Consider the following 23,138-nt stretch of genomic DNA (forward strand, 5'->3'; position numbering starts at 1 on the left):
AGAATGCAATACCAACCTGTTAAGTCCGAAAGAGAAAGAGATGATATGCTATTATCTGCTCACGGATGCTACGTGGTGGTTGTTTGAGCACACTGCAGCTAGTCCTGGGTAGTCTCAGTCATTAATGCTTCAGCCACACACAATATTCTCACAGCAATGAAGCAAAATTACAGTGGGACCTACAGTATATGTAACGCTGTGGAACTACTTTTAGTGACGCCGTAATCACAAAGAGGTAACTGGCATATAGATACCGTATTTTTCGGAGTATAAGTCGCACCTGCCGAAAATGCATAATAAAGAAGGGAAAAAACATATATAAGTCGCACTGGAGCCCGGCCAAACTATGAAAAAAACTGCGACTTATTGTCCGAAAAATACGGTAGATACATTTATTATGTTGTCATTGTAAAAAAATTACAACGAGATTGAAAGCACAAAGTGAAACCCACATGAAGTACGCACATAAAAACCAACAAAGAAATAAAAACAAGTCCATTCATATACACTACAGACTTATGGCAAGCACATAAAATATGCTGTGATCATAAAATAAGCGATTTCTTATGTCTGCTGCATGCTTCTGATTCGGTAAAAGTTCATTCTAGATTATAAATCATACCTTTCACTTGTGTAGTAGAAGGTTGTGGTCATAAGCTGAGAAGTTGGTCAACAATGACAGTCAACTGAGACACGGAGATTGCGAAAAAGACACAAAAGGCCAACCTTTTTTTAATTTTCTTTTACTTACCTGCGTGAGAATTATGATTAATTCTTCACCCCAACGGGAAGATATGAACACGCCATCAGTTGGCATTCCAGTGAGAGCAGACATTGTATAGTAAGTGATTGCTCTATTATGCTGTTTGCAGTATCTGCTTATCACCCAGCTTATAAAACTTGTAGATCATCCTCCTTATATTCAGCCTAAAAGGTCCGGATCATTATTTGTCCCAAGGTAATCTGTGTTGTCTCTCATAAAGTCTGCCATGAATAGTAGTAGTTGTTGTTGTTAAAGGAAACAGCGGACGTTTTGATGTGTCTGTGAAATTAATGCGCTGCCGTAATGCTTAAAATGACCAAAATAGGTAAATATTACATGTTGATAAGAATGTGCCTGTTGTACATATATACAAACAGCACGTATTTAAGACGTTGTTGGAGGTTTTTAGAGCGCTTTATTGGCGGAATAATTAAAATCCACATTACCTCCATTGTTAGCTCACTGGTTAGTGTTTATAAAAACAGAATAATATATATATATATATATTGTGAATGATAGGCAAAATTATAGGGCAGTTCTCATTCAATGTGCTAAACAAAACACCCACTATAACTTTAGTGCAGTGGTCTCAAACTCAATTTCCCTGGGGGAGGATCGAGGTAGCGTTTGGGGTGAGGCTGGGCCACACAAAATTCATTTCAAAATCACGTTTTAAACACGTGACTAAATTTGTTTATTACTTCTACCAGCAGTTATAGTGAACCTGACTTATGGTAGGCCTTAAGTCAGGTCTATTCAACCTGCAGCCCGGGGGTCAAATCCTAGGGAATGACAAGCCCCAAAGTTCAGTTGAAAACTTGGGAGACAAACATTTTTTGCAGAAAATTCCTAAAAACACAACACAGATCCATGCTTGACATCTTTACCTTGCTCGAAAACAAAGAACCCTGGGGTCCGAACTTGTGATTTACAATAATCGAGGTGTTTATCAAGGCACCCGTTTAGGTCATCTTCTTTTTGGCAGTTAGACATTTTTTTTGTAATATGATTAATGTAACTAAGGTGTTGCTGTAGTTGGTTTACTTCAGATGCAGTCAGTTGTCATGACTTGGTCCTGGGTGTTTGCTTTTCCGGAAGGCAACGGAAAGTTGGCTCGGGCGAGACGGGAATGTGAGTACATGATTGTTTATTACTATCAAAAAAAAATACAAACGAAAAGCGCACACAGTGGCGGAGAAACAATGTGGCTATGGAAACAAATACTTGCACAAAGGCAGAAACTATGAACAACAAAAAACACTAACCGTGGCATTAATAAACAAAAACTTACTTGGCTTGGACTAAAGTAGCAGCATGACGGATGGACATGAAAACAAGTGTCAGGAATGTACAGAGCATACATGTGGGATGTCGCCAGAAAGACAAACTGAAAACAATGAACTTAAATACTACAGACATGATTAACGAAAACAGGTGCGTGACTCAAAACGTGAAACAGGTGCGTGACGTGACAGGTGAAAACTAATGGGTTGCTATGGTGACAAACAAGAGTGCACAATGAGTCCAAACGTGAAACAGGTGAAACTAATGGGTAACCATGGAAACAAGACAAGGGAGTGAAAAGCCAGAAACTAAAGAGTCCAATAACTAAACAAAACAAAACATGACTAATACAAAACATGGTCACACAGACATGACATCAGTAGTCATTCGTTTAACTTCATTAGTTATATTAGTTGTGATCCTCAAGGTACCATTTTAGGTCCTCTCTTTTTCATTATTCGGGCTATTCCACTGGTGGCCCGCGAGTTCAGATCAATAAAACTTGTTAGAGACTCACATTTTTGTAGCGAATTCTGCTGTCATAGAGATGATCTTTGACTTGCTTTTTTTGCAGAAGGCTCCTGTAAATCTGACAAAATAAATAGACCTAATTTAAATGCCCACTGTAGAGACACTGGTTCTCCGGAATATACAAAAAAAAAATCAATCAATCAATCAAAGTTTATTTATATAGCCCTTAATCACAAGTGTCTCAAAGGGCTGCACAAGCCACAACGACATCCTCGGCTCAGATCCCACATCAGGACAAGAAAAAACTCAACCCAACGGGATACAATGAGAAACCTCGGAGGGGACCGCAGATGTGGGGACCCCCGCCGGGTGACCGGTGCAATGGACGTCGAGTGGATCTAGTTAATAGTGTGAGAGTCCAGTCCATAGTGGGGCCAGCAGGGGATCATCTTGAGTGGAGACAAGTCAGCAGCGCAAAGATGTCATCAACTGATGCACAGATGAGTGGTCCACCCCGGGTCCCGACTTTGAACATCTCGCGGGTCATCTGTGGTCACGTAATAACCTCACCACTGGCTAGCGTATACAAATGAGTTTTAAGATGGGACTTAAATGCTTCTAAAAAGACTAATACTGAATGAAGAAGTCCGCCTCCCCGGTTCTTAGCTTTCTGAAAATGTGGCTCGAAACAATTTAGTTGAATATTTTTGAAAGAGAACAGTACGTACCATCTTTTGGTGAAAGCTTTAGAATAAAATGTCCCTCTCCGCAATTAATTTGTCATATCCCCCTGGACTAATAGAGAGAAACCGCCTTATTTCCAACCTCCATTGTGGTTAATTAACCTGACTTGCTAACCGTTACAAGCTAAAGAGCCACCAGCGAAGAGGGCGGAGGGCTTTGTCAGTATAGCGATATTTCCACAGTTGTCAGGGGAGGCGCTTCCTCTCACGGCTGCTGGGCTTTAGGGAGTATTACTCAAAGTGCAATGTGGTTTTTATCTTCAATTGAATTGTTGAGCGAGATGTTAAAGAGGCATCAATCACATGCAGGGTGGAAGCAGAAAGGAAGAAGCTGCCGCAGTAAAGCAGCCGCGCTGCTATGACAAAGAAGGCTGCCTGCATAAATCCGCCGGCTGAGCAAATTAAGGTGTCAGCTTGTAAACGCCACTTAGTGTGTGCGTGTGTGTGTGTGTGTTAAGTTTTGCAGCATGATGATGAGTGTTTTATTTCAACTTTAAGGGGGTGACCTTGTGCTTTTCCTTCCTCCCAGCAGGGATGTTGTTCTCATCTCCCGCCTTCTTCTTTTTACTAGCCAATTGGATCAAGTCGTCTTGTGCTCACCTTTTATCTGTTGACCACTAATAGGACTCTTACCTATCACTCTGTCCTATTATCCGCAATGACTTCCCAATTTAAAACGTGGCCACCATCCTTGGGGAAACAACACCTCAAGTCCGTTATGTTGGGTCATATCGGTTTTCCTTGTGTTCTCGCTCGTCCTCGGGCTCAGACTCTTCTCTCTGTATGGATTATCTGTCCTGTAATTCCTCAGCCTGTCTTCACGTGATGGGTTGTTCACTTTCTAAGTCTGCAGAACGCCACTGAGCGCAGCGCTATATCTTTATCTTTATGTCTGAGCGCAGCACAAAGCTCTGCCAAAGATCTGCAGCCGCTCGGCTCGCAATACGTTTTTAATAAGTATTAGCAACCACGGACTGTGTCAGGGGTCGGGAACGTGGCGATTTACTGTTATTGCGTGATTCTCGTTTGCTGGAAGTCGGAGAGAGAAATGGGTGTCGTTCAAAATGTAAAAATGGAGATAGCTTTGGGAAAAGTCATTTGAGAGAGACAACATAAGTTTATGCAAATGAGACATGCAGTTATGTGTATTGTTAGAGGAATATTTTCCGCCTTAGTTGAATGGAATGGATAAGGTGTCATTTTCTGTGCACTGCTTCTGCTTGAGGAACAAAACACGTCCACTCTGTGTTCTAATCTTTGCACACACACACACACACACACACACACACACACACACACACACACACACACACACACACAAAGCATACTAGTTTTGATGATGAGGAGAGGTGCCAGGTACGAGATGGAGCGAAAGCAGGCGTTTGTGTCAAAAACACACACACACACACACACTAAGGTTAACTTTTGGTTTTGTTGGACTAAAGCCCAAACAAACTCTGGATAGGAGGGGTAGCAGAATGTGAACAATGAGGCCATCGAGAGAGAACGCGCCAGACTTTGTAAATCACGGTGTTCTCTCCAGCGCTGGTACTGCTATTGTTTGTACATATTCCATTTTTTAGAATAAAGTGTAAACTTCAATTCTAGTCTTTTCACATGTTTCAGACAGTTGTTAGAACAAAATAACTTGAAGGACTCTGCCCTTTAAAAAGGGAAAGCCTAAACCATATGCAGATCTTTACCTAGGGCAGGGGTCGGCAACCCAAAATGTTGAAAGAGCCATATTGTACCAAAAATACAAAAACAAATTTGTCTGGAGCCGCAAAAAATTAAAAGCCATATTTCATAGAGAGAGTGTGTCATGAGATATACATTGAATTAAGAGGACTTAAAGGAAACTAAATGAGCTCAAATATAGCTACAAATGAGGCATAATGATACAATATGTACATATAGCTAGCCTAAATAGCATGTTAGCATCGATTAGCTTGCAGTCATGCAGTGACCAAATATGTCTGATTAGCACTCCACACAAGTCAATAACATCAACAAAACTCACCTTTGTGCATTCATGCACAACGTTTAAAGTTTGGTGGACAAAATGAGACAGAAAAAGAAGTGGCATAAAACACGTCCTAGAAAGTCGGAGAAAGTTATACATGTAAACAAACTATGGTGAGTTCAAGGACCGCCAAAATTAGTAGGACAAAACGGTGCTTGCCAAATACTCGAATCAGTGAAGCATGTTTAATACAAACAGTGTGCTTTATAACAATTAGGGAGGTTTGTGTTATGGTTGTCCTCCTACAGAAACCATATTAAAACAAAAAATATATTTTTTCCCCTCATCTTTTTCTATTTTTCATACATTTTTTAAAAAGTTCCAGAGAGCCACTAGGGCGGCGCTAAAGAGCCGCATGCGGCTCTAGAGCCGCGGGTTGCCGACCCCTGACCTAGGGCCAAGCTGGAAACAATGATTTAGAAAATCTTTAAAGGGGAACATTATCACAATTTCAGAAGGGTTAAAACCATTAAAAATCAGTTCCCAGTGGCTTATTTTATTTTTCAAAGTTTTTTTCAAAATTTTACCCATCACGCAATATCCCTAAAAAAAGCTTCAAAGTGCCTGATTTTAACCATCGTTATATACACCCGTCCATTTTCCTGTGACGTCACATAGTGATGCCAACTCAAACAAACATGGCGCATAGAACAGCAAGCTATAGCGACATTAGCTCGGATCCAGACTCGGATTTCAGCAGCTTAAGCGATTCAACAGATTACGCATGTATTGAAACGGATGATTGTAGTGTGGAGGCAGGTAGCGAAAACGAAATTGAAGAAGAAACTGAAGCTATTGAGCCATATCGGTTTGAACCGTATGCAAGCGAAACCGACAAAAACGATACGACAGCCAGCGACACGGGAGAAAGCGAGGATGAATTCGGCGATCGCCTTCTAACCAACGATTGCTATGTGTTTGTTTGGCATTAAAGGAAACTAACAACTATGAACTAGGTTTACAGCATATGAAATACATTTGGCAACAACATGCACTTTGAGAGTGCAGACAGCCCAATTTTCATCAATTAATATATTCTGTAGACAGACCCTCATCCGCGCTCTTTTCCTGAAAGCTGATCTGTCCAGTTTTGGAGTTGATGTCAGCAGGCCAGGGAAGCTAGGGTCGATATTCTTCTCTTGATCATCTTCGGGACGGTGTGAGCCAAGACATCCAGGGGGGTTTAGCTCGCTCGTCTGCGGGAACAAACTGCCGCCATTGCTTGCCGTGCTACCGAGGACCTTTGTCCCTGAATTGCTCACACACTCCGGCAGCTTCAATGGGGGTCTGGCGGCAGATTTCTTTGACTTTATCGTTGGAAATGCATCTGCTTTGAGTGTCGCAGGATATCCACACATTCTTGCCATCTCTGTCGTAGCATAGCTTTTGTCGGTAAAGTGTGCGGAACAAACGTCCAATTTCTTGCCACTTTCGCATCTTCGGGCCACTGGTGCAACTTGAATCCGTCCCTGTTCATGTTGTTACACCCTCCGACAACACACCGACGAGGCATGATGTCTCCAAGGTACGGAAAACAGTCGAAAAAACGGAAAATAACAGAGCTGATTTGACTCGGTGTTTGTAATGTGTTTGAGAAAATGGCGGATTGCTTCCCGATGTGACGTCACAACGTGACGTCATCGCTTCGAGAGCAAATAATAGAAAGGCGTTTAATTCGCCAAAATTCACCCATTTAGAGTTCGGAAATCGGTTAAAAAAATATATGGTCTTTTTTCTGCAACATCAAGGTATATATTGACGCTTACATAGGTCTGGTGATAATTTTCCCCTTTAAGGGAATCATATCTGTGTTTGCTCATCTATCTGTGTTTGTTAGCAGGCTACTTCATCGTTTTTGGAGGATAGAGAGCAGACAGTCTGTGTCATTATGATTCTGGGAGAAGGGTGATGGTTTCATTGATGACTGACTCTAAAAGAGAGTGGTCCAATTTACAACATGGCCTACTAAAGCATCTCAAAAAACCTTTGCTTGTGTTCTCAACAGTTGTATTTATACCAGTTGTGTTAGACTTTTTAGTTACAGTACCAGTCAAAAGTTTGGAGACACTTTGGCATCTTATTGCGTGAAAAATAGTCTTACTGGTGTTAAAGGGATATGTCACAAATTGCCGGTTTAGATGGCGGTTCCTCCAGAAGGTCTTATCTTTGTACATGTGGTGTCAGATGAAACACAAATTGAGCTGTTTGGCCACAATACCCAGCAATATGTTTGGAGGAGAAAAGGTGAGGCCTTTAATCCCAGGAACACCAAACCTACCGTCGAGCATGGTGGTGATAGTATTATGCTCTGGGCTGTTTTGCTGCCAATGGAACTGGTGCTTTACAGAGAGTAAATGGGACAATGAAAATGGAGGATTACCGTCAAATTCTTCAGTACAACCTAAAATCCTCAGCCCGGAGGTGGGATCTTGGGCACAGTTGGGTGTTCCAACAGGACAATGACTCCAAACACACGTCAAAAGTGGTGAAGGAATGGCTAAACGAGGCTAGAATTAAGGTTTTAGAATTGCCTTCCCAAAGTCCTGACTTAAACGTGTGGGCAATACTGTCAAGAGTAGTGGTCAAAGATTCAACCAGAAGCTTGTGGATGGCTACCAAAAGTGCCTTATTGCAGTGAAACTTACCAAGGGACATGTAAGCAAATATTAACATTGCTGTATGTATACTTTTGACCCAGCAGATTTGGTCACATTTTCAGTAGCCCCATTATAATTCATATACAAACCAAATTCATGAATATTTTTTGTGACCAACACGTATGTGCTCCAATCACTCTATCACAAAAAAACAAGAGTTGTACAAATTATTGGAAACTCAAGACAGCCATGACATTATGTCCTTCACAAGTGTATGTAAACTTTTGACCACGACTATATATATAATATTTATAGCTGTAAAAAAAAATTTTTTCAGGCACACAAATACAAAAACACACAATGTTTGACAAAAAAATTAAAACATTTTTACTGAACGAGACACCCAAAATGTACATGAAAACAAAAAAGAATATAGGATTTAAAATATTAACTATGAACAATAAAACACTGAATATTAAGAAAATATGAACGTTGCTCATCTTTGTTGGAAAAATCTGCTTCTGCATCTGTCCCTGACACCCGAGTCTCGTGCTGGCTGCTCTGTACACAAACTCCGCCCACTCTGTTTTGTGCCCTGTCTGAATGTGTGAATGTGTGTGTGTCAATGGGTAAATGTGGAAATAGTGTCAAAGCGCTTTGAGTTCCTTAAAAAGATAGAAAAGCGGTATACAAGTACAACCCATTTACCATTTGTCTGCCTGGAGCTGCTGTGACATAGTCCCTATGATTACCATATTCATCCATCCATCCATTTTCTACTGTTTGTCCCTCTTGGAGTCGCGGGGGTGGCTCGAGCCTATCCTAGCCGCATTCAGGCGAAAGGTGGGGCACACCCTGGGCAAGTCGCCACCTCATCGCAGGGCCAACACAGATAGACACTCACATTCACACACTAGGGACCATTTAGTGTTGCCAATCAACCTATCTCTAGGTGCATGTTTTTGGAGGTGGAAGGAAGCCGGAATATCCGGAGTGAACCCACGCAGTCACGGGGGGAACATGCAAACTCCACACAGAAAGACCCAGAGCCTGGGATTTAACCCAGGATCTTATTGTGAGGCACACACACCAAACCTTTTTCCACTGTGCTGCCCATGATATTAACCCGTATATCGTTTAAAAGTACAGATTCCAACCATTTGAATAATTTCTATAGTTCAAAACTTACGGTAATTTGAAAATGGCATTGTACATTCATAGTCTCAATGTTTAAGGTTTAAAAATATATTTTAAAAAGCTTAACTGGCTGGCTGTATTTTTCCAAGGTCCGCACTCAACCCACCAATAAGCTTGTTCATAGAGGTATAATCAAACTTTTAATAGGAAGTCGCCATTTGCTATGTTTGTTCATTCTTTGTTACATGGGACAATGCACAATAATGAACATATAAGAATGTAGCCAAAGGCAGTCCCCGGCAGGTTGATGGTATATGCAACAAGGTCCATAAAAAGTTAAGTTAGACAGCAACTACATCAGACATAAACAGTACAATAAAAAACACAGACTGGGATATAATAATACAAATAAAATAAAATAGAGACCCATATAAAAGTGGAGGTTGCTGCATTACCTCAGCTCAGGACAGATCAAGAGTAAAGTCACCATGGTAGTTAAAGTGCATAAGGCAGATGGAGAAGTGCTTTAGTGCTAAAGTGCAAGTGTACTAAACAGTTGCATATAGTAAGTGTGCTAAAGGAAGAATATACACACCTCACTTGGCCTAGTAAGTTAACGTGCTGGTATTATTGCACATAGCCCTATTGCACAAGTCGTTAGCACTAACAGATGTGTTTACATAGGAAAAACTGCACCAAAAAGCATAAATAAGTGTATTTTTGTATGAAATATCGCACAAAATATGGATACATGACTTTTAGACTAGAAATAGAAATCCATAGAAATAGAAATCCATACACAGCCATATAAATTAATTGGAACTAATAGCAAGTGCATATAGTTTTATTATATACATATATCAATGCTCTTGTCCTCGACGATGATGTATCACGTATAACATTAGAAATGTTTGCCTAAAAAAACGAAAATTAGTTTAAAAGGTAAAAAGGCCAAGGCTCCCACTAATTCAGCGTTATAGTGAGTTGTATTTTTCATGCACTTATTTTTGCTGTATTTATCTGCTATATGTGGAAGGTCGGTCTGTGAAAATAATGCCTGCATTGAACTGGTCCCTGGTGCAAAAAGGGTTGTGGACCCCTGCTTTAGATACTGAGAAATGCAGTTTATTTGGCGTAATTGAGCCGATTATTATTCGCTTAAGAGAGCGGCTCCACACTGTGTAAGGAAATACACAATTAGTTACTTGCTGCTTGTCGACTGGGGGACTAAAGATAAATACAGCGTGAGCCATAGGGGATTTGTGATCGTCATTAAAAGGCAGCAATTGTTAATGGTAATCACATATTTTTTTTAACAAAAATCGGCCGATTGATGTGCAAGTTTTAGTCCAGGTTGGAATTTTTCTAATTGGGTCACATCATTACCCGTACATCACACTGCATGGTGGCTACGGTGTATTGGGCTTTTGACTTCATTTGGACTACGGTGAAAATTAAAGATCAATCCAAATACACAATTACTACTTCAATGGGATCAAAATCTATCAAAATATTCCGAACTCCAATTTCTACGAAGGAGTCGGAAGTCTGCGTGGACATACCGTATTTTCCGGACCATAGGGCGCACCGGATTATGAGGGGTACTGCCGATGAGCGGGTCTAGTCAGGTCTATTTTCATACAAAAGGTGGACCCGATTATAGGGCACATTAAAGGAGTCATTATTATAATTTTTTTCTAAATGTAAAACACTTCTTTGTGGTCTACATCGGTGTTTTTCAACCACTGTGCCGCGGAAGTGTGCCGCGAGATATTGTCTGGTGTGCCGTGGGAAATTATGCAACTTCACCTAATTGGTGCAAAAAAATCCATCCATCCATCCATTTTCTACCGCTTGTCCCTTTTTGGGCTATATCAGCTGCGTTCGGGTGGAAGGCGGGGTACACCCTGGACAAGTCGCCACCTCATCGCAGGGCCAAATATTTTTTGCAAATCAATAATTATAATAATGTGCCATTGTCTAGTGCAGTGTTTTTCAACCTTTTTTGGCATGTAAAAGGTATCCATCCATCCATTTTCTACCGCTTGTCCCTTTTGGGGTATGTAACGCTTAAACCAAAAATGAACAAAAGGCAAGTCCCGCTAGGAAAAGGCACTGAAGCATGGCTATGCAAAACAAAAGTAAAATTGAACTGGTTACAAAGAAAACAAAAACAGAATGCTGGACGACAGCAAAGACTTACTGTGGAGCAAAGACGGCGTCCACAAAGTACATCCGAACATGACACGACAATCAACAATGTCCCCAGAAAGAAGGATAAAAACAACTGAAATATTCCTGATTGCTAAAACAAAGCAGGCGCGGGGAATAGCGGTCAAGGAAGACATGAAACTGCTACAGGAAAACACCAAAAAAAGAGAAAAAGCCACCAAAATAGGAGCGCAAGACAAGAACTAAAACATTACACACAGGAAAACGGCAAAAAGGTCCAAATAAGTCAGGGTGTGATGTGACAGGTGGTGACAGTACACCTACTTTGAGACAAGAGCTATATTGATGCACGCTTGGTTATGCTTTAAAGTCATATCCAACAATTGCGACGACGACTTTTTATTGTCAATATCAGCTGCTGAATTTCAGTTTTTAATGATTTCTGCTGCTGGTGTGCCTCCGCCTTTTTTCAATGGAAAAAATGTGCCTCGGTTCAAAAAAGGTTGAAAATCACTGGTCTACATAACATGTGATGGTGGTTCTTTTGGTCAAAATGTTGCATAGATTATGTTTTACAGATCATCTTCAAGCCACTTTCTGACAGTCGCTTCAGGATGCGTCGTTTTGTGGGCGGTCCTATTTACGTGGCTCACCTTCGGCAGCGTATTTTCTCCGTCATCTTTGTTGTAGCGGTGTAGCGTGCAAGGACAGGAGTGGAAGAAGTGTCAAAAGATGGAGCTAACTGTTTTAATGACATTCAGACTTTACTTAAATCAATAACGGAGCTCACTAGTGCAATAACAATGCCGTAAATGTGTCCCGTAAAAAAACAACTCTAATATCTAAAGTTCCTTGGGTGAATAATGTAAACTCACTACACCGGTATGTTTTAGCGCTTTTTCATGGCCAGTTTACTGACAGATATAAGTAAGAACTTTACACTACTTTATATTAGAAATGGCAACAGCGGAGGATGAATGTCCCATAACAAAAAGATAGAGAAAAAGAAGAAACTTATCGACCACGGACTACAAAGGCGAACTTGCGCAAATTTTCAGGACTTATGCAGATCCCAAATTACAGATCAGCAGTTACCAGAAGGTATGAAAAGTTGCTTTTGCATTATATCGCGAAACAAAGCGGCAGATAATATGTCTTACCTTATACACACACCATAATAATACTCATATGTTGAAGCACAGTACAGTCCATCAAGCGGTGCGGCTTCATAGCTTACCAAAGTCGTACTAAAACATTTTGATAGATTTTTGAGAACCGTGTGTAATGTTCCATATGTTCAATGGAACATATACAATTTTGGTGTTGTTTTTTTATTTTTTTATTTTTTTATTTTTATTAAATCAACATAGAAAAAAAACACACGATACACTTTCAACTAGTGCATCAACCCCAAAAAAAAACCTCCCTCCCCCATTCACACTCATACACACCCACTCACACAAAAGGGGTTGTTTCTTTCCGCTACCAATATTCTGGTTCCCACAACATGGACAACACTTCTGCAAGGGACACAGTCCCTGAAGCACACTTGATTGTTTGTGCTGCTAGTCCACTAACATTTTCATTTAATTACTTTTTTTTTTTAATGTAATTATTTTTATATTGTTTTACTTTCTTTTTTATCCAAGAAAATATTTATTTATCTTATATAAAAAAAATAAAAAAAATAAATAAAAAAAAAGGACCTTATCTTCACCAGACCTGGTTGTAAATGAAATTAGCTTTGTTTAAAGGTTTTTTTTTAAAACCAGGTCCAGTCCAGATAATGTCCAAGTCAGGTTCAGCAACACACACCTTCATTCATGTACACTGAAAAAAAAAAAAAAAAAAAAAAAAATTTTTTTTTGGAATACAACAGATTGCATATAATCTATAAACAAAATTACATTTTCAAAAAAAAAAAAAAATGTATGTATGTATGTATGTGTGGTTTACTTGAGTCATATTGCAGTCTACACGTGTCTCTTATGTGTGACTGCCACTGGTCATTACACCATGTACCAAATAAAATAGCTTTGAGGTCGGTAAGCACAACCAAAATTATTCCGTACATTAGGCGCACCGGGTTATCAGGCACACTGTCGAGTTTTGAGACAATGAAAGGATTTTAAGTGTGCCTTATAGTCCGAAAAATACGGTAGTTAAACTTCCCACAGTTGACTTCATGTTGTGCGTCAACAAACTGCTAATTGAAACATATACGCTCCTTTCTGTAGGTCAAGATGTTGCAGTTTGTCCTGTTCCTGCCCGCGCTTTACCTAGCCCAACGTTCCGAGCCCATGTTCTCGGCCGTGACCAAGGCTGTCCTTCCTCCCGACTACGAGAACAACCCTACCCAGCTCAACTACGGCGTGGCGATCACCGACGTGGACGGCGATGGAGATCTGGAGGTGTTTGTCGCAGGGTGAGAAAATGATTTGTGGCATTTCTCGCCTCCGTGCATGATTCTTCCACAGCAGTCTAAACAATGTTTAATTTGAACAGATGATTAAACTTTGGAGTGATAGCTATCTGAGTCTGGGTTTGGAGGTGCACTCCATTTTCCGAGCTAAAGGTTGAAGACAAAGGCAAAAGACTTTGAAAAGACTTAGGACTCACTCATGTGTTAATAATGGATGGAGATTGGACAGAGCACCACTGATGGAGATGGTTTGGCAAGCTTACTTCTATCCAGTCAAGCGGCGATGAATTCCTCACAGGCTGTAGATGGATGGATGTAAATGGCCGCGTCTCATGAATGTCTTTTCTGCAAAGATGTCCTATTCAGCAGCAATTCTGAGAGAGGGCATCACATTAGGGGGAACTTATCACGGCCAGTATTGACATAATGACCTTCAGTGACAAATTAGAACAGAGCCCAAAGAATATTTCCTGTTACTTTTACGTGAATAGACCTCTACAGGGCACATCAAAAAGTTTGCTAAACACTGGCTAAACTTGACTAATTTGTGTACCTAATACTCAACGAAAATTTTCCCCAAAATTTGCGTCGCATGTCACAAACTGCATATTGTTTGCTTATCATTTTGCGGATTGTAGTACTACAGGATCCCATGTGTTGGTGACTTTTTTATTGAATACGAGTGCAAAATAAGCCACAGCAAGGCCAAAAAAAAGTGCTTTGCTAAAAAAAGTGAGAAACACTGTTTGATTCAAGAAGGAACTCATAACAAATGTAATGGAGGCCAGTTGGTGTGGCTGCGCCATGAGTACATTAGTAAAACCTCACTCTCTGGCTGTCGGGGTGATAGATCGGGCCTTTGGCTCGGTAGCTGGCACGCTCGTCTCTCATGCGTACGACCCAGGTTCGAGAACAGAAAAGAAGCAGGGACTGAACCAGGCCAGTTGCACAAAGTTTAAAGGTGTGGTCTGCGTGCCAGCAAGAGTTTTAAATAAATGGTAAAAGTGATTTCATTTGTCATTCATATGCATTTTGCATCTTTTTTTTGCATGGAAGTGTATAATTATTCTCTAAAAAAAGTGTTCTGATTTACATTAGTTCTTATCAAAATAATTATTTTGGTTTTGGTACGATTTGGTTTTCGTCTAACCCCGGGGTCGGCAACCGTTCGGCTCTTTAGCGCTGCCCTAGTGGCTCTCTGGCGCTTTTTCAAAAATGTATGAAAAATGGAAAAAGATGAGGGGGAAAAAAATATTTTTTGTTTTAGTATGTTTTCTGTAGGAGGACAAACATGACACAAACCTCCCTAATTGTTATAAATCACACTGTTTATATTAAACATGCTTCACTGATTCGAGTATTTGGCGAGCGCCGTTTTGTCCTACTAATTTTGGCGGTCCTTGAACTCACCTTAGTTTGTTTACATATATAACTTTCTCCGACTTCCTAGAACGTGTTTTATCCTTTTTCTGTCTCATTTTGTCCACCAAACTTTTAACTTTGTGCATGAATGCACAAAGGTGAGTTTTGTCGATGTTATTGACATGTGTAGAGTGCTAATCAGACATATTTGGTCACTGCATGACTGCAAGCTAATCGATGCTAACATGCTATTTAGGCTAGCGATATGTACATACTGCATCATTATGTCTCATTTGTAGCTACATTTGAGGTCATTTAGTTTCCTTTAAGTCCTCTTAATTCAATGTATATCTCATGACACACTATCTGTATGTAATATGGCTTTTAATTTTTTGCGGCTCCAGACAAATGTGTTTTTGTATTTTTGGTCCAATATGGCTCTTTCAACATTTTGGGTTGCCGACCCCTGGTCTAACCTTTTGGAACGGGTTCCGAGGTACCTCTGTATATCTTATTGCCACACATTTATGTAAGAAAACCCTGAACATAATAATCAGCCTTCTTTTTCAAAACCTGTCTTTAGAAAAATGCTTTTACCACAAAAAGACAAAATGTCCCTTTTTTTTATAAATCAGATTTTTGATATTCTGTAAATTGCCTAACCTTGGAAGTATTTCTTTGGAGGAAAGGCTCTGACTCACCCATAAAGGTAATTTGGCACCACCTGTTTGTTTGCATGATTAAATCTATAGACCATACCACTAGTGCTCCATCTAGTGGTACGCCAAATAATCACTTAAAGAAATATTTAAACACAGTGTTACTGTTCAAACTGTGCGTAATGTAATAGTGGCCAAAAAAATATTAAATATATTTGTTTAATAAAACCTATACTTAGGCCCATTACACTACTGTATTTACATATTCAATCAATCAAAGTGTATTTATATAGCCCTTAATCACAAGTGTCTCAAAGAGCTGCACAAGCCACAACGACATCAGATCCCACATCAGGACAAGAAAAAACTCAACCTAATGCAGGGGTCGGCAACCCAGAACGTTGAGAGAGCCATATCGGACCAAAGATACAAAAAACAAATCTGTCTGGAGCCGCAAAATATGAAAAATCTTATATACCGTATTTTTCGGACTATAAGTCGCAGTTTTTTTTTTAAAGTTTGGCTTAAATATGTTTTTTTCCGTCTTAATTATGCATTTTCGGCAGGTGCGACTTATACTCCGGTGCGACTTATACTCCGAAAAATACGGTAAGTGTTATAATAAAGACAACACATTATGTGTCTATAATAGCTATTTTAGCCTACTCTCAAAATTACTTTAAAAGTCTTATATAAGTGTTATAATGAAGGCAACTCATGATGTAAGTGTCTATATTAGCTATATACAAGCCTACTATCAAAATGACTTTAAAAGTCTTATATAAGTGTTATAATGAAGACAACACATGATGTAAGTGTCTATATTAGCTATATACAAGCCTACTATCAAAATGACTTTAAAAGTCTTATATAAGTGTTATAATGAAGACAACACATGATGTAAGTGTCTATATTAGCTATATACAAGCCTACCTATCAAAATAACTTTAAAAGTTTTATATAAGTGTTATAATGGGACGGCGTGGCGAAGTTGGTAGAGTGGCCGTGCCAGCAATCGGAGGGTTGCTGGTTACTGGGGTTCAATCCCCACCTTTTACCATCCTAGTTGTGTCCTTGGGCAAGACACTTCACCCCTTGCTCCTGATGGCTGCTGGTTAGCGCCTTGCATGGCAGCTCACGCCATCAGTGTGTGAATGTGTATGTGAATGGGTAGATGTGGAAATACTGTCAAAGCGCTTTGAGTACCTTGAAGGTAGAAAAGCGCTATACAAGTATAACCCATTTATCATTATTTATTTATTTATAATGAAGGCAACACATGATGTAAGTGTCTATATTAGCTATATTAGCCTACTATCAAAAAAATGAGGCATAATGATGCAAAATGTACATACAGCTAGCCTAAATAGCATGTTAGCATTGATTAGCTTGCAGTCATGCACTGACCAAATATGCCTGATTAGCACTCCAACAAGTCAATAACATCAACAACAGCATTCACGTACAGTATAAAACGTTTGGTGGACAAAATGAGACGAAGAAGGAGTGGAAGATTTTACATGTAAATAAACTGTTGTGTCACAGTCCACACTATGGTGAGTTCAAGAACCGCCAAAATTAGCAGTACAAACGATGTTCACCAAAATACTCTCATCAGTGAAGCATACACACAAACATATTAAACAGTGGGCTTTATAACAATTGGGAAGGTTTGTGTCATGTTTGTCCTCAAACCAAAAATGTATTTTTCCATTTTCAATCCTTTTTGAAAAATGCTCCAGGGAGCCACTATGGCGGCACTAAAGAGCCGCATGTGGCTCGAGAGCCGCGGGTTGCTGACCCCCGACCTAATGGGATACAATGAGAAACCTTGGAGGGGACCGCAGATGTGGGGATCCCTCCATGGGCGACCGGTGCACTGGACGTCGAGCGGATCTTGTTAATAGTGTGAGAGTCCAGTCCAGCAGGGGATCATCTTGAGTGGAGACAAGTCAGCAGTGCAGAGACGTCCCCAACTGATGTACAGATGAGTGGTCCCGACTTTGAACAGCTAGCGCGTCATCTGTGGTCATCTAATAACCTCTCCACGCAGGAGAGGAGGGCAGAGCAGAAAAGAGACGGCAGATCAACTGGTCTAAAGGGTGGGTCTATTTAAAGGCTAGCGTATACAAATGAGTTTTAAGATGGGACTTAATGTTGCTCATAATGGTGGTACTTGGAGTGCCAAGTGTTTTCTGAGGTGATACTTGGTGGAAAAAAAGTTTGAGAACCTCTGCTATAAACCTTAAAAGTTGACTCGTCTATGTCTGGAAAAAATGTAATACAGTAGTTTAACGTCATCAAACATCTTCAGACCTGCCAAATCCTACTCCAAAGACTCTGCTCACAGTTTCTTCTAATATGTTTCCCCTGGCTCCTGTGTTGGCAGTTACAATGGTCCGAACCTGGTGCTGAAGTACGACAAGCAGAGACGGAGGCTCATCAACATCGCCGTGGACAACCGAAGCTCCCCATTCTACGCCCTGAGAGATCGCCAAGGCAACGCCATTGGGGTGACAGCGTGTGACATTGACGGCGACGGTCGGGAGGAGATTTATGTACTCAACACCAATAACGCCTTTTCTGGTAAGAGTTTGCTTATCTACGTGTGTTTTTGACTTCTTTTGTGACTCTAATCCTTTTATGTCCACACATCAGGGCGGGCGACATATTCTGACAAACTGTTCAAGTTTCGTAACGGACGCTTTGAGGATCTGCTGAACGATGAGATTAACGAACACAGAGATGTAGCCAACCGCATGGCTGGACGATCAGTGGCCTGTGTGGACAGAAAGGTAGTGCACTACATTGGAACCTTCAAAGTCAACCTTTTTTTTTTTAGAAAAATATGCTTCAACTATCAAACATAACTTGCTAATTTCTGCTTATTGAGTTTTATTTGGCTGTGTGGTACAAGTGAGGGCAAAGCAAACACGTGTGCTGATAACCATAGAACTATAAATGAAATAGGGTACAGGGAATGCCTAAGGGTGTAATGGTATGCAGTATTGACGCTAGGAATTTTCAAAATAAGCAATGCGATCGTCACCAATGCCAGCTATAAACCATAAATGCCGTGTTGTATCATCTAAATCAAGCCTGGGCAATTATTTTGACTTGGGGGCCAAATTTAGAGAAAAAAATGTGTCTGGGGGCCGGTATATCTATTTTTAGGAACACTAATGCAAAACCTCACAATAATGTCTGATTGAATGCTAAAAACGTTATGACAGACCGCCTTAAAAAACAATGGAATTTTAATTTGTTTTTACTGAATGAGCCAGAATGTACATGAAAATAAAGAATGTGGGATTTACAATATCAACTATGAACGATAAAACACTGAATATTGTCAACGTCAATTGACATATTTTACAATAAAGCGAAACGCTACAAAATGCAACAAACACAGCGAAATATGAATGCGAAAAAGCGAAAGAAAACCCACCTACTATCTGATATATTACTAAGCTTTAGAACTTTTTTGTAAAAATCTCCTTCCGCGTCTGTCCCTGACACCCGCATTTCAGGCTGGCCGCTCTGGAAACACTCTGTGGAAACGCTCCCCTCCCACATTGCATGGTGCCTTGTCTGAGCTGCTGTGACTTAGATTACCATAGTAACTAATTAGATTACCATAGTAACTAATTAGATTACCATATTAACTAGTATATCATGCAAAAGCGCAGATTCCAACCATTGAAATACTTTGTATAGTTCAAGATTTACGGTCATTTGAAAAAATCACTACACATCATAATGGCAGCTACAGTTTCCATCTTAAAGATCTAAAAAAAATATTTGGGAATGTCCGGCGGGCTAGATTGAAATATTTAACGGGCCGCATGTGGCCCCCGGGCCTTAATTTGACCAGGTCTGATCTAAATCATAGGTGTCAAAGTCAAGGCCTGCAAAGGAATTATCTATGTTTCCCCGGGATGATATTTGATTTGTATTAGAACCGGCTCCGCAGGCCACAACCGCCTGCTGCTGTTTTGCACGCACCAATACTCCATCAGTGTTGGCGCTAGGAATTCTCAAAATGGGGTCCCAGGGACCCCATCAAGTCATAAAAATGGGGTCCCACAGTAAATTTTGGGGTCCCACTTTTTTGTAACCGTTTTGAAAACAAATGATACATGTATGCATTATCCTGTTATATCTCACATTCTATATTGTGTTTTGGAAAAAAGGTTGTCATAAATGTTACTTAATTCTTAAAAAAAATAATACAAAAGAAAACACATTTTTATACATATGTAAATGTATTCAGTTATAAACATTCATTCACTTTCTTGTTTCCTTCATGGGTCTAAACTTTACCGCAAGTCATAAAAATGGGGTCCCACAGTAAATTTTTGGAGTCCCACTTTTTTGTAACCGTTTTGAAAACAAATGATACATTTATGCATCATCCTATTATATCTCACATTCTATATTGTGTTTTGGAAAAAAGTTGTCATAAACGTTACTTAATTCATTAAAAAAATACAAAAGAAAACACATTTGTATGCATATGTAAATGTATTCAGTTCTAAACATTCATTCACTTTCTTCTTTCCTTCATGCATCTAAACTTTACCGCTGCCAGTATTTTTTTTTCTATATTTTCATTTAATAAGTTGTAGGTGTATTTATTCAGTGTAAAAGTGTAAAAAGTTATTTGCTTCGGTCGTTGGCCCTGTGATGAGGTGGCGACTTGTCCAGGGTGTACCCCGCCTTCCGCCCGAATGCAGCTGAGATAGGCTCCAGCACCCCCCGTGACCCCGTAAGGGACAAGCGGTAGAAAATGGATGGATGGATGGATGAAATGATGATAATGGTGTGCCAGGGCGTACATGCATACGACAAAGTGAATTGATTTTTCTCACTTGTATGAAGATCGTCAGTCCTTTAAAAACCGCCCCATCTACACTTTCATGGCAAATAATGCCAACAAACATAGAATTAGGCAAGTTAGTTTCAATGTCATTTAATACAGTTGCACTCAATTTCTCTAGCATTTCATCTCTGGCTTGGTGATGGCCATAAGCTGTGTGTTCCCCTTTAAGAATGGCGGTATGTGGGGTGAGTGACGTGTGTAAGTGAGTGGGCAAGTTAGGAGAGCGAGCGCTAGCATGTTCAGGAGTGTTAATAGAAAGGATGTTCGCTTGGCTTTGTGGAAAACATAAATAAAGAATTGTAACAAATCGACGGCCTCGTCATTCCCCGCGCTCCTCGATCACGGTCTGGGAGCCGACAAGCAGGAAAGGTGTAACATGATGTTTTTTGGTGCCTGGTGAGGCTGGATCTTTGAAAATCAGTGCACCTGGTCGTAAAGGTGTTCTTTTTTTTTTTTAGCCCGTTTACATAGCGTGCAAAACATCTTTCCATCTTCATAAGTGAGCCATTTGCTGAAAAGTGGCTCCTCAAGCCACTTTTCATTGAAGCTTTGTTTCTTGGGATTGTTGCTCGCCATGACGAAAACAATAACACGCGGGAGTCCTAATACCGGAAATGCAGTATTTGTGATCGATAAAACCTTCGGCGAATTAAAATTTAAGAAAGTGTACCGGAAAGTGCATTACTTTGAAGTCGACCAATAATTAATCATTTGACCCGGCAAATATAAACAGAACAAAACACCGGCGGTAAGCGATAATCAATGAAAAAAAAAGAAAAAGAGCAAACCGGGCAGTGAAAAAAATAAATAAATAAAATCTGCGCCAGGTGGACGGGAGGACTTCCTGAAATGCGCGTCCTTTCTGATTTCAATGCATAAAAAGACACAAAAAGTGCGTTAACGCCAACACTGGGTATGGTAGAGCAGTGTTTTTCAACCTTTTCTGAGCTGAGGCACATTTTTTTCATTGAAAAAATCCAGAGGCACACCACCAGCAGAAAACATAAAAAAATGAAACTCAGCAGCTGATATTGACAGTAAAAAGTCGTTCTCGCAATTGTTGGATATTAATTCAAACCATAACCAACCATGCATCACTATAGCTCTTGTCTCAAAGTAGGTGTACTGTCACGACCTGTCACATCACGCTGTGACTTATTTGGAGTTTTTGGGTGTTTTCCTGTGTGTAGTGTTTTACTTCTTGTCTTCCGCTCCTATTTTGTTGTTGATTGTCATGTCATGTACGGATGTACTTTGTTTACGCCGTCTGCTTCACGCGCTGTAAGTCTTTGCTGTCGTCCAGCATTCTGTTTTTGTTTACTTTGCAGCTAGTTCAGTTTTAGTTTCGTTTTGCACAGCTTCAATGCCTTTTGTTTATTTTTGGTTTAAGCATTAGATACCTTTTTACCTGCACGCTGCCTGCCGCTGTCGCCTGCATGTTGTGATCACGACAAACCATACCATACCATACCATACCAACTTTATTTATAAAGCCCTTTAAAAACAAGCACAGTTGAAAAACAAAGGGCTGTACACCACAAAGAAATGAAGGCAAAGGACAGACTAAAAAATAACATTTAAAACAGAAATAAAAATACACATTTAAAAAGCAAATATAAATTACCCTAGAACAGTTTGTTAAATAAAAACAGTTTAAAAGTTAAAAACAGTTCAAAAAGTTAAAAGCTAAAAACAGTTCAAAGTCTCATGCTGGGTTAAAAGCCAGTGAATAAAAATGGGTTTTAAGAAGGGTCTTAAAAATAGCCAAAGAAGGGGCCTGTCTCACATGGAGAGGGAGATCGTTCCAGACTTTGGGACCCGCAACAGAGAAAGCTCTGTCCCCTCTGAACCATGTTCCCGACATGTACAAAGCAATTAGCTACCTGCTGCCACCTACTGATATGGAAGAGTATTACACGGTTACTCGGCCGAGCTCTTGACAGCACAGACAATAATTACTGGTTTGCAAAAAAATATTTTTAACCCAGGGGAAATTACGTAATTTCCCACGGCACACCAAACAATATCTCACGGTACACTAGTGGTTGAAAAACACTGTGGTAGAGGGTAGGCATGGGTTTGATTCCCACATAGTCGTCCCAGTTTGCCCTCCATGATTAAATCCGCAATTCACCTGTGGTTCCTGACTCACTGACGAATAGAATGTTGTCTGTATGTGAGGGTTTCACAACTTTGCTCCTTTAGGAGAATGTTCGCAGTTACGGAACTGATTGTGTTCAACTTTGGAGGTTCCACTGGGTATGTCTTCTGTGTGCATGCATGGTTGCGTCCGTTTGTTTACCAGTGATAATTCATGGCCTGCCCGCGCCGCCCTCCCCGCCATGTGCTATGACACTTCATTTGGGGGACTGCAAGGCCATTTTGTCTCCACTGTCCATCGCCAAGCAGTGTAATTACAGAGGCCGGGGGGCTCGTTTGTTTTATAGAACATCGTACGAGGCGATGAGTGATGACTGCTCTCTGCCTGGTATCATTTTCTTTATTTCTTCCTTTCAGTCCCTTTTTCATTTCTTTTTCCGCCTCTTTTACTTTCTCTGACGGCCTCTTTCTTTGTCTCTTATCGCACGCTGACTTCCAATCTAGGGATAAAGAAGCTAATAGT

The 23,138-nt window shown here is 40.2% G+C and overlaps 1 protein-coding gene across 1 annotated transcript in view; it reads left to right on the top strand.

The window, feature by feature from the left end:
• Positions 1-23,138, top strand: part of crtac1b (cartilage acidic protein 1b) — an 86,192-nt gene that overhangs the window by 5,794 nt on the left and 57,260 nt on the right. Inside the window, exons 2-4 of the mRNA XM_061949300.1 lie at positions 13,428-13,615; positions 18,023-18,219; positions 18,292-18,428. Coding sequence (XP_061805284.1) covers positions 13,428-13,615; positions 18,023-18,219; positions 18,292-18,428 — 522 coding nt within the window. The remainder of the gene's footprint in view (positions 1-13,427; positions 13,616-18,022; positions 18,220-18,291; positions 18,429-23,138) is intronic.

This window comes from Nerophis lumbriciformis, linkage group LG02, assembly GCF_033978685.3.
Source record: "Nerophis lumbriciformis linkage group LG02, RoL_Nlum_v2.1, whole genome shotgun sequence".
Classification (NCBI taxonomy): domain Eukaryota; kingdom Metazoa; phylum Chordata; class Actinopteri; order Syngnathiformes; family Syngnathidae; genus Nerophis; species Nerophis lumbriciformis.